Here is a 20,146-nt window from a genome sequence, read left to right on the forward strand (position 1 = left end):
TTTCAGCTTTATTACAGTGGGTTGAACAAAAAGATTGCATAAAAATGTGAGAAACTAAAGCCTTTTTTTTAAACAAAATCACTTCATTTCAGGGGCTCAATAGTAATTGGACAAATTAAAAAGCTGAAAATAAAATGTTCAACTTTAATACTTGGTTGAAAACCCTTTGCTGGCAATGACAGGCTGTAGTCTTGAACTCATGGACATCACCAGATGCTGGGTTTCCTCCTTTTTAATGCTCTGCCAGGCCTTTAATGCAGCGGCTTTCAGTTGCTGTTTGTTTGTGGGCCTTTCTGTCCAAGTTTATTCTTCAACCAGTGAAATGCATACTCAATTGGGTTCAGATCAGGTGATTGACTTGGCCATTCAAGAATATTTCACTTCTTTGGTTTATTAAACTCCTGGGTTGCTTTGACTGTATGTTTTGGGCCATTGTCCATCTGTATTATGAAACGCCTCCCAATCAATGTGACTGCATTTAGCTGGATTTGAGCAGATAGGATTTGCCATCATTCTGGTAAAGGTTGATCTTGGTTTCATCTGTCCAAAGAATGTTTTTCCAGAACTGTGCTGGCTTTTTTAGATGTTTTTGAGCAAAGTCCAATTTAGCCTTTCTATTCTTGAGGCTTATGAGTGGCTTGCACCTTGCAGTGCACCCTCTGTATTTACTTTCATGCAGTCTTCTCTTTATGGTGGACTTGGATATCGATACGCCTACTTCCTGGAGAGTGTTGTTCACTTGGTTGGCTGTAGTGAATGGGGTTTGTCTTCACCATGGAAATGATTCTGCGATCATCCACCACTGTTGTCTTCTGTGGACGTCCAGGTCTTTTGACATTGCCGAGTTCACCAGTGCTTTGTTTCTTTCTCATGATATACCAAACTGTAGATTTTGCCACTCCTAATATTGTAGCAATTTCTCTGATGGATTTTTTCTGTTTTTGCGGCTTAAGGATGGCTTTTTTCACCTGCATGGAAAACTCCCTCGACCGCATGTTGTCTGTTCACAGCAAAATCTTCCACATACAAGCACCCCTCTCAAATCAACTCAAAGCATTTTATCTGCTTAATTGATAATGACATAACCAAGGAATTGCCCACACCAGCCTATGAAATAGCCTTTGAGTCAATTGTCCAATTACAATTAGGCCCCTGAAATGAAGTGATTGTTTAAAAAAATGGCTTTTGTTCCTCGCATTTTTATACAATCATTTTGTTCAACCCACTGAATTTAAGCTGAAAGTCCGCAGTCTGCATCTGAATTGTTTGATTTAAAATGTATTTGTGGTAATGAACAGAACCAAAATGAGAAAAAAAGTTGTCTCTGTCCAAATATTTATGGACCTAACTGTATAACTGGTAAAGGGTTATTGTATACACTGAATTTGGAATACACAATTAGGAATGATCATTTCTGCTGCACAAGGTGGACAAAGCTGATATTTTTTCATAATTTAGGCTCGTTTTTTTATTTATATTATTACCTAATAATCTACCATTCTTTGTTGTTCTTCTGCATTAAGGGCTGGTTGGGTGGAATGTTGGACTGTCCCATCTGTAATGCTTACAATCGATTATACATGGCATCCAATTTATCCACAAAAAGCTGATGAACAATTGAAACAGTCATGTAAGTTTGATTTTTTAACTGTATGAAATTAAGCAGTTTGAATTGACGCTTGTTAACACAGACTATGTTCACCTTTCCTAAATCCTAATAACTTTACCTTTTTATCACCAGTGTCAGAAATAGAGGAATCAATGCTTTCAATGCTAAGGCCTAACCAGAGAACATCAGAGAGAGTCACTTCTCCTACTGTTTCTAGCAGACCAGCAGTAGATCCATCAGAATTGCCACCTGATAAGCTGCATGTGGACCTGGAGCTTTCCCCGGACTCGCAAGTTATATTTTATGGACCCCTTCTGAGATCCTTTCTGTCGATAAAGGTACAGCTTTGTATTTAATGTAAACTTGCACTAAAAAAAAACGTGTCATTGGCTCCCGGGCTTCTATATTCTAATGTCTTTGTAAGAAATTGCCCAAGAACAAGCATGCAGATCATGATTCCACTCCAACTTAATTTGCTGTATACTTGTCCATGGTCAGAAGTATAGTGTTTATAATAAACTGAATCCAAATTACCATAAGTGCCAAACAGCTATCATTTTTCAGAATTCAGAGTTCAGCAAGGTCAGCTCCCCAGATTTTTCTTGGATCAATCATTTTCCAACATAAATTTACCCTTTCTGACCCCACCTGGTAAAATTAGCAGTGCTACAGTGTAACCGATGAAGACCTTATTCCCCCCCCCCCCCCCCTAAAAAAAAAAAAAAAAAAAACACACTAAATGTGTTTGGATAGATTAAAAATGAGGAAGATAATTAACATCAATATCTGTAAAAATTGGTTCAGTACACAAGGAAGTTTAGTATGTTGGTACCTATAATGTTTATCACTGTAGCTTTTCTTCAATCCGCTTCTATCCTCATACATTCATCATTTTCCACTATATTTGCTGTAAAAAATAAAGGATAAATGCAAATAGGATTTATTTTTTAGAGATGCTTGTTTCTGCAGTCACGCTTGTATAAACCTCTATTGTTCCTACACTGCTGAAAGCAGGCCCTTTATATCCTCACGCAGCTCTACTGTCTTATCTTCCAGAGTTATGATAATCTTTACAGTACAGAAGTTTGGGGAGATTGGCAAAGTGTTTGTGACATTACTGACAATAGAGAAAAATTATTTTCTAACTATTTTGGTTTAGATCTATCTCAAGAACAAGAAGGAGAACAGAAAAACACATGCCATAAACTCTACATAATATACACAATAAACTTTGTTGTAGAAAACCTTTAAATACAGTAATCCTTTAAGGAGTTTGTTGGGGGAAGAAAACTGCATGCACATTTCCCTATGTTGTCTTACCTTCAAAAGCCTAGTGATTTGCCAGAAATACATTCAGAACCCAAGTCATGTTGTGGGCTGGCAGCAAGCAGCATTTTTGTGGTGTTAACCTTTCCTAATGGTCTTTTGGTAATTTACTCAAATCTTCCTACTCACCAAATCTCTACATGATTGATACCAATTATTCTGTAGCCTGATTTTAAAACTAGGAGAGCTGTGTGCACTGAGATAACACATTGAGATTTATTAAAGCTCCCCAAGACTGAAGAAGATAGACTACCATGGGTGAACCTGGGTGATATAGCAAACCTTGAATAGATTTATTAAAATAATTTGCTATTATTTGGCAAATGTTTTCAATCCCGGACCAGATCCATTCCAGGTTGCTGGTTCACCCATATTCTCCCATAATAATCTATCGCCTTCAATCTTCTCTTTCAGCCCCATTGAGTGTGCAAAGGACACTTGACAGCTGAAAATATCAAAAGGGGAGGAGGATGAGAATGGGAAGTGGCATGTTCTCCCCTCTATAGGAGTAAACCATGGATGGTCTTAATTGAAGTTCATCAATCCACCATGGCAGATTGCACAGACGACCTTATTATTACCTGACCTGTGTACAAACCTTTAGGATCCATGGGTGATCTTTTCAAATGCTGGATTTGCTACTTAGACCTGATTTTCCTGAAGTTTAAATGCATTCATGTTAAACATGCTTTGTCCAAAGAAACGTAGAGTGATGCAAAGCAGGTCAACACAATGTGTTTTTTTTTTATTGCATTCCACAGCACAGCATACACTTTACTTAATTGCATGCTGCATTCCTTGTCTCCTTTGTTATCCTCAATGGTATTGCTAAATACAGATCTACAACTTTATTTTAAGTACTGTACATGACTGTCTGCCGTGGTGCCAGGTGAATGATGCTTTCATGTAGAATGGATACTGAAGATAAGTACTGCTGTGTGTGTTTTAGATGACACCTACCACTGATGCTTTATTGCTGTCAAATTTTGTATGCATATTTTACCTTCTAAATGTTTTAGAGACTTGTGAAAGTGTTCTTGTGTTAGATTTGACCTCTTACTGGTTTTTTTGTTTTCACTATGCAAGTCCCATTTTCTGGGTGGTTTATGGTCTCTCCTTTTCATCCCAATGATGTAATACTAATCAAAACATTGTTCATGTGTGTCCTCAAATCCTTTTTTTGTAGAACTCTGCAGGGAACAATTGCTCTATTTTATATGCTACTAGATTTCTGAATAGGGTTTTTAGAGTGGAATTAGAACCAGTGGGCTTGGAGCTGAAAGATTTATTAGAGTCTGGTCTGTTGCTTTTTACAGTGTTCAGCTGTGTGACTGTTCTGTTTAAATGACTTTGTTTTCCCATTGACTTCTGTTCTATTTCCAAACTACATCTGTTCACAATATTTTGCAAAGCTTTTGCAGTTTAAAATAGCTCACCTCCACAGGCCAATATCAGATTGATCTGTTGAATACCTGTGGTGCTATTGTAGAAAAAGTTTCTAATTAATTCTTTGTGAAGGGCAGGCCAACACTGACACACGTGAAATCTTTCGATAAGTCCTGTTGAGATGAGGAATAAAGACCAATGTTTTCAAAACTATCTTCTGTATAGGTTTGTTAAGTCGACCCATAGAAACTGACTTTTAGGTGTCCAGTTTTCTTTCAATCAAAATGGCAAACATTGGTTTTACAACAACTGACTTTGGTTAGTGGTGTTATTACATTCCTGATGGAGGATAAAAAGCCTTGTAAATCAAATGGTTTGAAATAAAAAAAATGTATTTAGATACAGTAGATAACCATATTTCCAGTACAAGTTCAAATTTTGTTTCAGTGGAATAACAAAGATTTTTTTCAAGTATGTGTAGACTTGAAAATTAAAACCCTTTTTAAGGCCCTGTATGAAATTATACTTCCTATTGTCATCCACTGAGGGGGTAACTGGCTGACTGTGGTCAGAAATGATTTGAGGTAAATGAGAATGCACATAAACCTGACCTGGGTATGCCACACTGTATTGAATGCACGTCAGAGGCCTTCATTTGTGGTCTTAAGAGTTCTGTAAGTTAGTGCAGGAACATTTTTGAACCCCCTTTTTAAATTTTTTTTTTTTGTGCCCCTGGGACAAGGTGTCTTGGCGGAGCAATGTCATTGTTTGTCTTAAATATTTGACCTAAGTGACACTGTCAAAGACTAAAGCTACGTACACACTTCCAATTATTATCGTTGGAAAACGAACGACGAACGTTCATGCACGATATATATGAACGATCGTATAGCACCGATCCTGCACATAGAGTTAACGACACGATCGTTCATAGATATTGTACACACAATAGATACGATCGTTTGAGCGATAGAGGAACTATGTGCACGACAGGAAAGTGAACGGACGTTCGTTCATCACGCATGCTCTGAACATGGACGATCAACGAACGACCGTACACACGAACGATGCTCAACGATCGTCGTCCAATCCGATCCGTCAGTCCGGTCGTTCGTTTCCAGCGACTTTCCTCGTTCGTCGGCGTCGTTGGTTACTTTTTTACCAACGATTTTTTGCCCAATCGATCGTTCGTCGTTCGATTGGAACGATAAAAATTGGAAGTGTGTACGCACCTTAAGGAGTTTGTATGGGCATGACAGAGAGAAACCTATTTCCAAAGTATTGTCCAAGCCTTCACTTGTATTGACTGCAGGCACCACGTCCTTCTGCATTTTACAACCTACATATAAAAAAATTTCTAGGACAATATATTTTTTGACATTGGATTTTGTACTTCCTGTCCCTCTGGATTTCTATGTAATTTCTTATAATTTCTCTCCTGAAATCAAGTTTGTTAGATATAATTTTGGATGTTACCTCCATCCCCGTAAAGGTAGTATCACCTTCAATTATAAGCAGACACCCCTGATCCAATCTGCCTGTATGAATTTAATTCCTAAATTTCCAGGGGGAAAGTTTACCTATATCAAACTCTCCCCCCTCTAATATGTTTAGCCATCTTAAGACAGCAAGTATTTAATGACCTATTTTGGAGTCATTTACAGTGTTCTCCCCAGAATTTTTTTTCAGCCGGGTGGTGGGAAGCTGTAGCCGGCTGGTCAAAAAGGATGTGTGGCAAAACATGGCAAATTTAGTGCTCCCAGTTGTTTATGCCATGGGTATCCAGTAACCTCTTATTGTTTCAGTGTTCTACCTTCTCCCTATACTTTGTTCCAACTTTGTAATGCCTGCCCTGTTAGTATATCCAACTTTTCCATTCTATGTATTTTGCCACAACTGTCCTATGCCATGTATTGTGACCCAACTTCTAGAGTTCTAAGTTTTAAGAGTGTATTCCTTTGTAGTAGTGTAAAAGTATAATGAATGTGGTGTAACAAGTTAGGCCTAGCTCATATTAGCAGCAAAAAACATTTACCCCTTCTGAGTGACTTCTGGCAACTGCTAGGCACCTAGGATTGGTAACAGGCAGTAAGTGCTGGGCGCCTAGGATTGGTAACGGGCGGTAAGTGCTAGGCACCTAGGATCGGTACCAAGCAGTAAGTGCTGGGCACCTAGGATTGGTAACAGGCAGTAAGTGCTGGGCACCTAGGATTGGTAACAGGCAGTAAGTGCTGGGCACCTAGGATTGGTAACAGGCAGTAAGTGCTGGGCGTAAGTGCTGGGCACCTAGGATTGGTAACAGGCAGTAAGTGCTGGGCTTTTTCAGAGCTAGCAGTTTTTTAAGCAGCAGTGGTTCCTGGCATGAGGAATGGACAAATATAACCTTACTGCCAGTGTGAAGTCAGCCGAACTTCAGATGTGCTCCTGAGGCTATATTTTAGTTAAAGTAAACTTTTGTGAAAACATTTTTTTTTTTCAATTGATCCTTTTACAAAATTAGCCCCGCAGACCCATGCTGGTTTAGCTTCCACCTTTTTTTTTTAATGCTCACAGTGCTACCTTGCACTGCGCATGCATGAGATTGAACACTTTTTTTTTACATTATAATAAATCCTCTGAAGATGCATGCACAGAAAGGGCAGTGCAGAGCCTCTTGGGATATGCGACACAAATATCCCAGGAGGCTGCGGATTTCCCCTTCGGTCTTTACCCAAAATGGAAGTAAAGACTAAAGGGAGAGATCCTCCCCAAAAAAGTGTAAAAACATAAAAACACACATTTTTCTATTAAAACAGAGAAAGTCACTCTTTATTATAATGTTAAAAATGTTGTGATGCTTTATTAGTATCATGCATGTGATATCAGATGGGGACAAGACAGACGGTGACCCCCCTCTCATCACTGTCCATATTCTATTAAAAAAAAAAAAAAAAAACTGTCTTGAGAAGTTTATCCGCAGTGTGTAATGTTATCGGCAGGGCAGTGTGATAGCTGTGTGAGTGTAAAAGCTGCTTGTCATATTCTGCAGCCTAACAACTTGCTGTGTTCAAACCTTCATATCTCCTAAACTGTTGCTTGTATGTGGAGGCATAGGAAACAAACTGTAGGTGCAAGTGGGTACACTTGTGGCTAAACCTTTTTAAAATGTAGATACTATGGCATTATGAGAACATAAATCTCTACCTAGCAAAATGTGCTGCCTGCTCTGTTACACAAATCTGTCTCTCTCTCTACCTCAAACCCCAATTTCTCTAGAATTAGGGGGTGCAGGGAAAAACAAAAATATAGGTGGAAGTGGGAGACACTTGTGGCTATCACCTTTCATTGCCATGGCATCATTACAACATTAAAAAAAACTGTCCTTTAAAATGCACTTCCTTGTTACACACGACTGTAACATTCCAGTACCTGAACCCCAATAAATTTTAGTGGGCAGAATTTATGTTCTAATGATGCCATAGTGATGAAGTTTTAGGGGATGTTAACCACAGATTTTCCCCACTTGCACATATATTTTTTGTTTCTTACACCTCCCCATTGGTAACAGGGCAGTGAAACCCATTTTGATGGGCAGAGTGTTTTATGTTCTAATGATGCTGTAGTAATGAGATTACTCAAGGGGAGAAGGGGAGAAGGTGCTCGCCACTTGCACCTTTATTTTCAGTTTTGTACCCCCCACCTCAGAGAAATTGTGGTTCAAAAAAGTGAAGCGGACAGTAGTGTCATAGGTAAAGATTTGTGACAGGTAGGTATATATTTAGGGGCCCACCCCAATGCTCCTTACTATGTTAGTGGCCCTGGGGTCCCCAATTTGCATTTTCAATTTAGGACTCCAAGGCACTCTTTCCTCTGAAACAGAAACCCCAAAGTTCAATTTTCGTACCTTTTAACATTAGTTACCCCATATCTTGAAATTCTTTAAAGCTGGGGGCTAATTGTAGTAACTAGTATCTATGAGGGTCCCCTGTGCACCCTGAAACTTACAAGTCATTGTGACATACAGTTTAGGAGATATGGAGGTTTGTAAACAAAGAGCTGTGAGGATGCAGAACGACATGCAGACTTCACACACAGCTCATGCAGTAAATACATTTTATAGGCAGATTTTTTTTTGGGGGGGGCGGGGATGCCTGTGTCTCATTCACATGAAGGCTGAACTGTGCTCACCTCTCATCGGCAGCAATACTCGAACGGATGACACAGAGCACAGAGCAGCCTCACTGAGATCCGTCCAGAGAAATAGAGCTGCCGAGGAAGAGCTGAGCTGGTTATTCACAGCAGCTGGGCAGAGCAACCGGCTAATACCCTCTGAGTAAAACTATAACTTACCCGGGCATATTTCACATCTGATCAACCCCCTTGCTCTCCTCTAACATTTTTGCATGAACTACAGTGACAAACGCAATCTATTTATGTCTCTCCTATCCCCTGAGGAAGCCTTTCAGGTGAAACGTCTCGGGACAAGAGACAAGTTACTTCCAAATTTATGCCCTCACACTCCATATGCAAACGTTTCACAAAAATTATGTTGTATTGTGCGTTATATGTTAGGAATACTATGTCTAGATGTTGGACTCGCAGAGTAGGTCTCCGTTAGAGTGAGGTTTCACCTATATATGTTACTTTTTATTTTACTTTCTTAAGAATTAAGAATTAAAACACATAAAATCCTATTCACCTTGCCAAAAAAGCCTGCCTTTCTCTCTTCTTAATATACATTCAATGTTGATCACAGGCTTGGCAATCAACCAATATTCTAGGATCCTCCTGATGAACAACCTTTATTTCATGTCAGCTTTGTGTTGCTAATCTTCCTAATACAATTTTGTCTTCATTTCCTGTCTCTCGGGATCTATTTACTTCACAAAGTAAAATTGACAAAAACTGTGGAGTTCATAGACATTTTTGTGTTTTTAAAATAGTATACTCCGAGAATATTTAACCAAACCTTTTTTTCTAGGATTGTCCACAGTATTTGTATTTTAGCATATTATATTGTGTTTTTTTACCCCTGCTTCAGGAAAATTATTTTGGAGAGGATGACATGTACACAGATTTTGAAGATAGCACCTCCAGCCCTGTATTATCAATGTCCACATCCTCCAGCTCTGGCTGGACTGCAGTAGGGATGGAGAATGACAAGAGAGATAGTGACCTAGCTACCAAATCCATTCATCCACTCACCCTGAGGCCGTGGGATATTACTGTACTTGTCAATGTATATAAAGTCAATGCCAAGCTTCCAGTGGTAAGTAGAGTGCCACACACTTTCATTATTATGCTATTAAAGGCTAAGCACATGAAAAACTGGCATTTCATCATTCATTCATGAGAGGAGCTTAGCAGAGTACGTTTTCCATTTCCAGATGTAAAAAAAGATGAGACGTGGTTGATTTTCACTTCATTGCTTCAGTGGTCTGAAATAATGTATTATTATTCACCATATCTTTCATTCTTATACCATTTCACTACCCTTTCCCTGTCTTGGTCATTAACCATCTGAAAAGTGCTTGAAGTTATATTTGTGTCTTAGTTTACTACTTACTATTCATGTCTTAACATTGGTTTTACAAGTAGGAGAAGAATACAGATGTTTGTGACTGACCTGTAAACTTTGGATTTAAAGTTGTGAAAAAAAAGAAAGTACACCCTCTTTCAGTTCTGTAGTTTTGTGTATCAAGGCATAAAAGATAAGTTACCTGGTCCTTAGCAGGTCTTAAAATTAGGTATATCAACCTCAGATGAACAGCAACACATGACATATTACAATACATATGTATTTTTCTTTTTTTAACAAAGACCAAGTCAAAATGAAGAAGCAGTGTGAAAAAATTAAGGAAGGAAGAGGAGCGCCAGCAATGTTCTTACAGAAGCAATGGTTACTGTCCTCTTTCTGGGAAGGCTTATAAGGTCATTTCCAGACAATTTGAAATTCATTATTCTTCAGTAAGAAAATATATTTACAAATGTAAAACAGTCCAGACAGGTGCTGATCTTCCGAGGAGTCGGCACCCCAGCAAATTCACCCCAAGGTTAGACTAGACTGTGCAGTTCTCAGAGAAATTTTAAATTAGCCAAGTGCTACATCTCCCATTTTACAAGTATACGTTATAGTATGTTATAGATAATGACGCTACAATTAGAAAAAGACTAAACAATGATGGCTTGTTTGGAAAGGCTGCCAGACGAAAGCCTCTTTACTTTAAAAAGCATGGCTAAGGTTTGAAAAGTTGCATATGAACAAAGCACAAAACTTTTGGACAATATCTGAAATTTACTGAAAAGACCAAATGTAAAAGCTTGACCATTATGCACAGCTCCATGCTTAATGAAAACCAAACACCACATATCCACACAAACAACTCCAACCAACCAAAAATGGTGATGCAGAGGTGAGGATATGGGCTTGCAGCCACAGGATCCTGTCACCTTACAATCATTAAGTCCACCATGAACGCCTCTGTATACTAAAGTACTGCTGAGTCAAATGCATTTTTATGACTGCTAAAGCTTAGCCTAAATTTGGGTCATGCAAAACTGCAACCGTCTGAAAAAGAAAAGTATGAAGTAGTTGCAATTGCCCGTTCAAAGTCAAGACCTTCACCAGATTGAAATGCTGTGGCAGGACCTTAGGAGAGCTGTGCATAAACAAGTGCCTACAGACCTCAACATACTGAAGCAATATGATAGAAAAGACTGGAACAAAATTTCTCCTCAACAATATCAAAGGCAGATAAAGTCATACAGAAAATGATTACTTGAACCTGTTCCTGCTAAAAGTAGTTTTACAAGCTATTAAAAATCATGGGATGTATTTTCTTTAACCAAAGCTTCTCCATTTTGGCTTTATTTTTGGTAAATAAGGACACAGTGGAATCTGTTGTATGTTATACCTGCTAGGAACAGAAGTGTTTTTTTTTTTTTTTTTTTTTTTTTATGCCCTGATATATGAAATCTTAGAATTCAAAGTGTGGTATTAGACAGGTGTGGCTGTAAATGTAGCTTGTACTGCAATCTCATACTGTTTTTAACATATCTCTTTTTTTGTAGCACTGCGGTAATGATGGGCCAGAATGTCCAACTGCTTTTCTCGAGAGGCTCTGCTTTGAGATGAAGAAAACTTACAGAGAAACTTTACTGCAGCTTGTATTGTCACCTGTGTACATATTTGTGAATGACAACTACCAGGTAATTTAGTGCTTCACTGGTTTGGCAATTTAAAATGTTGTTATTAGGCATATGAAAAAAAACTGATATGCTATTTTTTTGCATTTTGTAAAAGAACTTGATTGTGTGTTACATTAACATCACAACATATTTTGTAGAACTTAAGGAAGGATGCTTAGACCCCTATTTTTTCTTTTATAATATGGAAACAGATTGTTTGATTTGTAATTACAAAGGTTACAACTTTCTTCAATTGTTCTCTTTTTGTGCATATAGTGCAGTGGATTGGTTTACTGCCCATGGTAGGCTTCAGCATACATTTACTAGTGGGTGTGTGATAGATGAATTTGAAGTTGCATTTTAAAAAACTTTTATGTTTCAGCTTGAACATCTAACGTTATATACAGTTGCAAATAATTGTTGCTGAAAAACATTGTTAGCGTTTGCATCCAGCTACAATGTATGGACAGCACTGTTTGTTCTAAGGATGGTGAGCAGAAAGCATTCATTCACCCATAGGAAACAGCGGTGGTCCTTAGCTGTTGGTTCTTAAGTGATCTGGCCGGACAGATCACTGAGCTATGTAAAGGGACAGCTGTATAAATGCTAGATTTTTAACAGGAACACAAGTATGTGCCACAGATACAGAACACATGTCACAGCTTCTCTAGGGCTGTGGGAGCAATCAGGGGAGCGGAGCTGTCAGCATAGCAGAGCTGAGCTGATTGCTCTGCTTCTTGGTTGGCTGAGGAAAGGGAAATCCTGATGATGCTTGAGCTCTCATCTAGTTTCCTATTTTTCAGCCAGTCACAGAGCACTAGAGATGAATAGGGACAAGTCTCCCCAATCAAGTCTAGTGCTGAATGGCTGAGAAACGGAAAACCTCAGCCAATCACAAAGCACTAGAGGTGAATAGGGAGCCTTGTCTTCATTTAAGCCCTAGTGCCTGGGGATCCCTCACTGTCAGGAGGAGTTCCATGGCTGTGCTCATGTCATGAATGCTGCCCTGGGAATCATCCTGTCATTGGGATAACCTGTAAAAAAAAATGTAGTTACACAAACACACACACACACAATAAAATAATTTAACATTAAAGCTGTGTCCTATTTTTTTACACATATATTAACCCTTTCAGGGAATGAGTAAGGGGTTTTATATACCCCTGTACTCATTCCCCAGGGTGGAGTGGTGGAGATCTGAGAGTCTCCTTATTAAAGGGGGCTTCCAGATTCCAAAGTCCTGCTAAAAATGCTTATAAAAGCCCCCATTGTTTTCAATGGAAGCTTTCATAAAAAGCTTAAAAACGCTTGCAAAAGCCTCCATTGAGTTCAATGGGAGCGTTTTTAAGCGTGTTCCCGCGTTTTTGGGCATTTACCCTGTGTTTAAATTTTTTAAACGTTGCAAGCAACATTTAAGATAAACCTCATTAACGTGCCTGATGGATATGTCCTGGTGTAGATTATCCCATTGGAATGCATAGGGATTTCAAACATGGGCTTTTAAAGCCTGTGGTTAAATGTTGGGGAAACAGTCCGTGTAGACTAAGCCAAAGATGGTTTTATTTATTTTGCTTTGATCTTTTGTTAGTGTCCTGTTTTATTTTTGTTTACAGGATTACAAAAGTACATTTTTGTTGTTGTTCCATTTGAAATATTGAAAGCAATATTATGTTATTCACTGAAAAAATGAAAATATGTGTTGCAGAAACTCCACTCCTGAAAAGGGAAAAATAATAAAAAAGTGGATGCTTTCTGTTTAGGTCATGTCGAGGACTGTGCTCTGGGTTAAACCAGAGGAGAAATGATATTCTTACAAAGTAAGGCAATTACTGACTTTCTAGTGCTTTGTGGCTTGGGGATAAAAGTAGAGTAACATCAAGGGATGTGCAGGAAATAATTATTAGCAGTAAAGAGCAAGCAGTGTCTTCATTAGACTGTTACCTAAATAGGGCAGCGAAAATACATAGTAAACCAGTTGTTTTCACATACAAACCTTCAGGTCATTATCTGCTGATGAAAGCGGTTTATTCTCATTGCTAGGGATTGACATATATTACCTGGTAGAATTGGTTAGCTCTTTTTAGAATTTGCCTAGGTTGTTTTTGAAGAGGGGTTCTTAACCACCCTAGTGGTTCATTTCTTTCCGGTTTTATATGACTAAAAGCGGTACATTGTTTTTCATGAAAATGTATTTTACAGTATAATATAATAGTATGAGAAGAATAAAGTTTGAAACACAAAATCTTGTAAAAATAACAAATTGAATACATTTTTAAAAACATTTTTTGTTTACATTTTTTTAAATGAAAAAAATAAAATAAAAAATATATGCTAATACTCATATATATATATATATATATATATATATATATATATATGTATATACTGTAAAATAAATGTTCTTGAAAACAATGTACTGTTTTACACATATAAATCCAATGTATTGCATTCAATACAGTTATTTTGCATTGAATGCAATACAAATGGTTTTTGAATTTCCCGCCCCACTGGCAACGTACACACGCACTGATGTCTCTGGGATCTCCCCAGTGACTCATCGGGTGCAGAAGCTGGCTGGAGGAAGAAGAAAGAAGACAGGGATCGCTGCAATGAACGGAGCGGGACGCCGGCGGATCAGGTAAGGCTGTATTTACTATTACCTTCCATAGGTTTACCTACCCCGAGTGTGACTCGCTTTCAGCAACTTTTTTTACCCCGAGTCACACTCAGGGTTACCGCTGGGAAGGTTAAACAAGAACTCCCATCATGCTGAATGTTAAGTTGAAAGATAAGTTTACGTTCCTATAAATTCTGACAGTAGATAAAACATGGCAGAAGATCTAACCCTTCCCACACTATCCAAAACTAAAAAAGGCTTAATTAGATTTGTAAGATCTTTGGGACTGGTTATTTTTATTGTGTATAATACCAAATAAAGAGATGTTACATTATCACTACAGGCTAGCTGTTTTTGGTATTCGTATTTGAAATCATCTCAGGGAAAAAAAGCACTTTAATTATGTGAAGTGAAGATCCGCCAGAGTTTGTGACTATAATGTGACAGAAGAATGAAGCCTCAAAAAAGTTGTTTTTTTTTCCCCTCTCATTTCACAACAAATATGACTTGTTGCTTTATTGCTTACATTACAATCGACTGTAATCTCTTTAGTTCCTTGCCTTACAGGGTTCAATGTACAAAACATTATTATATTGATATACTTTGACCCAATACTCAATGACAATACATTTTTTAGACTTTAATCAGTGGTAATTTTAGACAATATGATCAATCAAGAGGGCGGTTCATTATTGTTATAAAGGTGTTTATGCATGTAATAATTTTTTGTGGATATTATATATTTCCTTGAAGTGAAAGCTGTCATTTTTATTTTTGTTAGGGGTTCCCCATTTACACTAATTAAGTGTTATGACAGCTCAGCAGTTCAAATATAAAATTAAATGCAAATTAGTTTTTGATTGTGAATGTACTGAAAAAAGGTGCAAGTACCATTTCTGGTTGTGCATTGCACCATAATGCGATTGTCGTACACTTGTCTGGTGGGAAGACAACTTACCAGTATGTTTTTGGATTGTGGGAGGAAACTTGAGAACACACAAACTTCTTCAGTGCTTTTTTTATTATTATATCGCCCAATAATTATTTCTCAATAAACAATAAATACAAAGATTTCCAAGCAACAGTTGTTGCCCAAACTGTTCTTAAACATTGTATATTTTGCTATTGATAATTGTATATAACTAAATACATTTCTGTGTGGTGCCCCAAGCATATGGTTTATTTTGTGTGTTGTTCATATTCTGTAGGTCTCGATTCCATTGTACCACATGAATGTGTGGTCGCTGCCATTGTAGGATTTCATTCAGATAGTAAAAAAATGAATTACTTCAGAATGTTTTAAGCAAGAATATATAATTCACAACGGATATACAATTAATATGCACATAAAATAAATCATTATTTTGGTTATTTTGTTCGAGCCCACTTGTTTTTTTTTTACCCCAAAATGAATTGTATATTGACTTGTGGTATTTTTCAAAAGAAATATGAAGTAGCACAAGCTTTCTCCAAACTCCAGAAATACCTCTTTTCTTATTTTATCAGTTTAAATTTACTTCCAGTTCTGCTCCAACTTCAGGGTTAATCTAAAAATGTTAAATTAAAATTATGCAAACCTTTGTTCCTCAAACATTGTAGCTCACTATAAATGTATTACTGCATAGATACATATGAGATGTTATGACACTGATAATCTGAACCTCACATAATCTTGTCTGCCAAGCACGCTGGTTTCGTAAACTCTTTTTTAGGATTTTCTTTTGCAGACCAAGGACAGGAATTGCACATATGTCTTCAGTTCTCTAAATTTTGTGTTGCTTTTCTTATTTTCATACTTATATTTTTGTAGAGGCCTACAGTGGATGGGATGCTTCGGGAAGGGCACATTAGCCTCTCTGGATTACAACTACGTGCTCATGCATTGTTTTCTGCAGAAGGCTTGTCTCTAGGCACAGATACACTTGAGTATGGATGGTTAATAGATGTGCAGGCAGGTGCTCTAACTGCCATGGTCACTGCGCCACAAGTAAGAATATAATATATGCATGTTCATTTTAAAAAATGTCCTTTCTGACAGGGAGTATTCAGTAGGTATCAGAAAACCATTTTAGACACCTGGGTTTATGGACCCAAAATTACAAAAATCTGTAAGACCATTAACCTGGTACAGTTTTTAATATTCTTTAATAAACAAATATCTCCTCTCCTTTGGTTGAACAGCACTGTCTTACTGAACTCCTTAGACTGTCGAAGTATACAAGGTTGGCAGTCTTGCAGGAAAAAACTGTATATCTGTAGATCAATATACTATATTAAAAAGAAAAATGGATCTTAAATTAATTTAAAATAATAATTATTGTACTATTTACACAAAGTAAAGCTTTTAACCTTGCATTAGAAAAAGTGATTGCTTCAGTAATTGCTTCCTAGTAATTCTGCTTCTTTAATATGTTTCTTGGTTTTTAATTGCTTATGTTCCCTATTTAAACACATAGATTGGTTCAAACTATATTCCTTGAATTCAGGAAATACTTCCCACTTTTTGCCTGGGCTTATAATGGTTCTCGCCTTGCAAATAGAATATTGAATATTTTGTCAGCAGATAGAACCAACTTTTAAATTGTGCCAGCAAAGGTATCACAGCTGTGCACCTTCTCAGCATATAGTCTGAAGATGATAATTGATTGAAAATGTTGGAGGGAGGGAGAAAAGTAGCCTACTTTTTCTATTTATTGCCTAAAGCTTTGCAGCAGAGGACCACTGATCATGTTAACAAAAAAAAGTATTATTAATGTAAATCTACTATTAATTGGAATTTCTAAGTATGTAACTTAGCTTCTATTTTCAGAGCACTTGGTATTAAATGACACATTGTTTAAGCTAGCATAGCAGTATGTACTCCATTAAAAAAATTGCAGTTAAATGGGGGATTAGATTAAGTAGCAGCAAGGTTAAATGCTTCTCTAATTGTCAAGCAGTGCCCATATGTTACTATTTTTTCTTATTGTCACTGCTGATTACTTTGCCATAGCATTTACCTTGTAAGTAACCTGCTGTCTTGCAGGTGGCATGTTTGCTGGATTGGGGGCAGACCTTTGTGTTCCATGTCGTTTGCAATGAGTTCCAGATGGCGAGGCCAAAGTCCGTAGTGATCTGCCAGCATGGCATCGATCAGAGATTTTGTGATTCTAAGGTAGGTATTGCAATTTTCAGTTTCCATTAGAGAAATATAATGGGCTGATAAAAATTTTAGAATGTATAACACCCCAAAATATTTCCTTGACTTGGTATTTGGTATATTATTGTATATACTTTGCTATTTCTTTACAGGTTCCAGTGAATCTTCTTTACTTGTCTTAGTAAATTCCATTTTTTTTAAATGTATTGATTCAAGACAAGGATCCTAAAGAGGACATTTTTTTTCAGTTTCTTTTTCGATGCACTTTTGTTGTTCTCTTCCTGTTTCAAATGGTTTTGAAAACCATTCCTTAGATGAGCTTGAATGCTCACAGTTTTGACTTTTTTCTGGAAATGCTAATTCTCTACTTATACTGACCCTCAGCTTTAATACCGAAGAAGTACTGTAAAAAAAAAAAAAAGCAGAAATTCATTTTTGCATAAAGTTGGTGATAAAGCTATGTACATATTGTGACAGCCAGGGAACTATGATTTTCAGAGTCAAGTCATCAGTGAAAGAATCTATGTTTTGTTTTTCCCAGAGAAGGGTACCTGAACTAACATTCTGTTCGAAATTTAAATGGCCCCTGTTGGGCTTGTTTCTTTATTTACTTTTTGCAGTTAAGCTGCTATCCAGGACCATGTCTGCCAGCAGATGACCTGAAATACCGAATGACACGGTTGTCAGCTGATGGAGCAGATCTTTACATTGTGGAGCATGGCTGTGCTACAAACCTTAAAGTAAGTCATTTTGAGCAATGCCTAGCAGGCTTTCACTCTGTTAATGATGTGAAGTGGAAAATAGAAGTCCCTTTTGTTTGTGTTGAGAATGTAGTTTGTCCTGAGTATTTTTTCTTTCCCCTTTGTCCCTAATGTTTAATGTGTAATGGATTTTGTGTATTGTATAATATATGTAAAGCCTAAATAAATTATTGTTTTAAAGCAAACCTGTATTGCGGTAGTATGGTAAATGCCCTTTATTCATTATTCTGAATGTTGCATTTCTGCAGCAGTTCTCATTAAGGTTGGGGAGGTATGCTGGATTACTGTAGAGTAGACATTGTTTACTCAAAAATAGCAGAGGTTCTGTCTCTGTTTAATGGAGAGGAGCAGGCTTGCTAAAGAGCAAGAACACAAACCACATAATATGTTCCCCTATGATTTCAATGTGGAAAATACCTTTGCATTAGGAAACATTTTTCCAGTGGACTGGCATACATTGCTTTACCTAATTTCAGCCAGTGCTACTGATATGCATGTAGGTTGCAGCTTCTGTTCTTGCTCTTAATGCTCTTTTAGCCTATGTGGCAGAAACCTAAGACCGGGGTCCTGGATGCATAGTAGTGTGAATAGGGCCCTTTTTCTGTATGTATTGCAATAATGGCATTACACATCATAGTAACAAGCTTTAGTTATGTTTTCTCACAAAAAGAATTTGTAGTAGTAAACCAAATTTACTGCTTTATAGTTTTGTTCTGTGTAACAAACTACTAATTTATTATGGTCTTTTATATTTTAGATGGGTGCTATCCGACTTGCAAATTGCAACCTCCATAACCAAGCTGTTGGTGAAGGTATTAGTGCTGCAGTCCAGAAAGTACAGCTAAGACAGTATATTGAACAGCTGGACAGCAGCAGATTGGGGCTGCAGCCTGCAGTCCTACGCAGAGCTTACTGGTTGGAGACCGGCTCTGTCAATTTAGGGCTCATTACGTCAGATATAGCCCTTGCTGCTGATCATTCTTCTAAACATGAGGTCCAAAGGCACTTTCTAGAAACTCATGACAACAGAACTAAAAGGTGAGTTACTTGAGCTACAGTACAGGCCAGCTTCTTTGTGAACTTGCATGACTGGATTATTTATTATGAATGAAGTTGGCAAATTTCAGAGAACAAAACATCCTGGGCGAGGCTTTGAAAAAGAAAATAATTTGTTCAAGTGTAACTTTACAGTCTGGATAAACTGTTTATGTTTATGCATAATATTAAATTGCTTTAGTAGAACACATATGATTGAGTAAAGGATGAGCCTCTGCTTTGCAGAAACCCTGTTTTTGTTTGACTTACCTTTCAGAATTTACACAGGGATAATGTATTCATTCAAATGTTCAATTTTTATACAGTTTTAACATTTTGATGCCTGTGCATTGCTAGTATTTCTTTGTAAATATCTAGTTGATTTACACAAAATCAAACCAAGGTCACACAGGAGTACCTCTACCTCCAGTTGATGTTCCTTGTTCTTTAAAGGTTAAAGCTAGGTACACACTTCCAATTATTATCGTTGGTAAACGAACGACGAACGATCCTGCACGATATCTGCGAACGATCGTATGGCACCGATCCTGTACATACAGATAACGACACGATCGTTCGCAGATATTGTACACACGATGGATGCGATCATTTGAACGATACAGGAAGTGACGTGCACCACAGGAAGTGAGCGAACGTTCGTTCACCGCGCATGCTCAGACCATGGACGATCAATGAACGACCGTACACACAATAGATGGTCAACGATCGTCGTCCAATCCGATCCGCCGGTCCGGTCATTCATTTCCAACGACTATCCTCGTTCGTCGGTGTCGTTGGTTACTTTTTTTACGAACAATTTTTGCCCAAACGATCGTTCGTCGTTCGTTCGTCGTTCATTTCCAACGATAAAAATTGGAAGTGTGTACGCAGCTTAAGAGAAATGGGTCATATTGGGCCCCCATTGCTAGCTGCCTTGTGAAAATTATAATTTCCTTTTTAAAAAAGTAATCCTTGTTGGTTTCAGAAACCTTCGGGTATATTCGGCTAGTATTTTTTTCTTGTATTTCTAAAATGTATCTATTTCACCTGAAAGATTTACAGAACTGAGGAATGGTTTATCAATATGTATCCGCTTAATTGTGTGA

The 20,146-nt window shown here is 37.6% G+C and overlaps 1 protein-coding gene across 1 annotated transcript in view; it reads left to right on the top strand.

Moving 5' to 3' along the window:
* The window catches only part of BLTP1 (bridge-like lipid transfer protein family member 1), a 142,299-nt gene that overhangs the window by 56,738 nt on the left and 65,415 nt on the right, over positions 1 to 20,146 (top strand). The window contains 8 exon segments of the mRNA XM_072406825.1: positions 1,524 to 1,630; positions 1,742 to 1,947; positions 9,342 to 9,569; positions 11,372 to 11,509; positions 15,916 to 16,092; positions 17,131 to 17,259; positions 17,865 to 17,984; positions 18,763 to 19,043. Coding sequence (XP_072262926.1) covers positions 1,524 to 1,630; positions 1,742 to 1,947; positions 9,342 to 9,569; positions 11,372 to 11,509; positions 15,916 to 16,092; positions 17,131 to 17,259; positions 17,865 to 17,984; positions 18,763 to 19,043 — 1,386 coding nt within the window.

This window comes from Pyxicephalus adspersus, chromosome 3 (genome assembly GCF_032062135.1).
Source record: "Pyxicephalus adspersus chromosome 3, UCB_Pads_2.0, whole genome shotgun sequence".
Taxonomy (NCBI): Eukaryota; Metazoa; Chordata; class Amphibia; order Anura; family Pyxicephalidae; genus Pyxicephalus; species Pyxicephalus adspersus.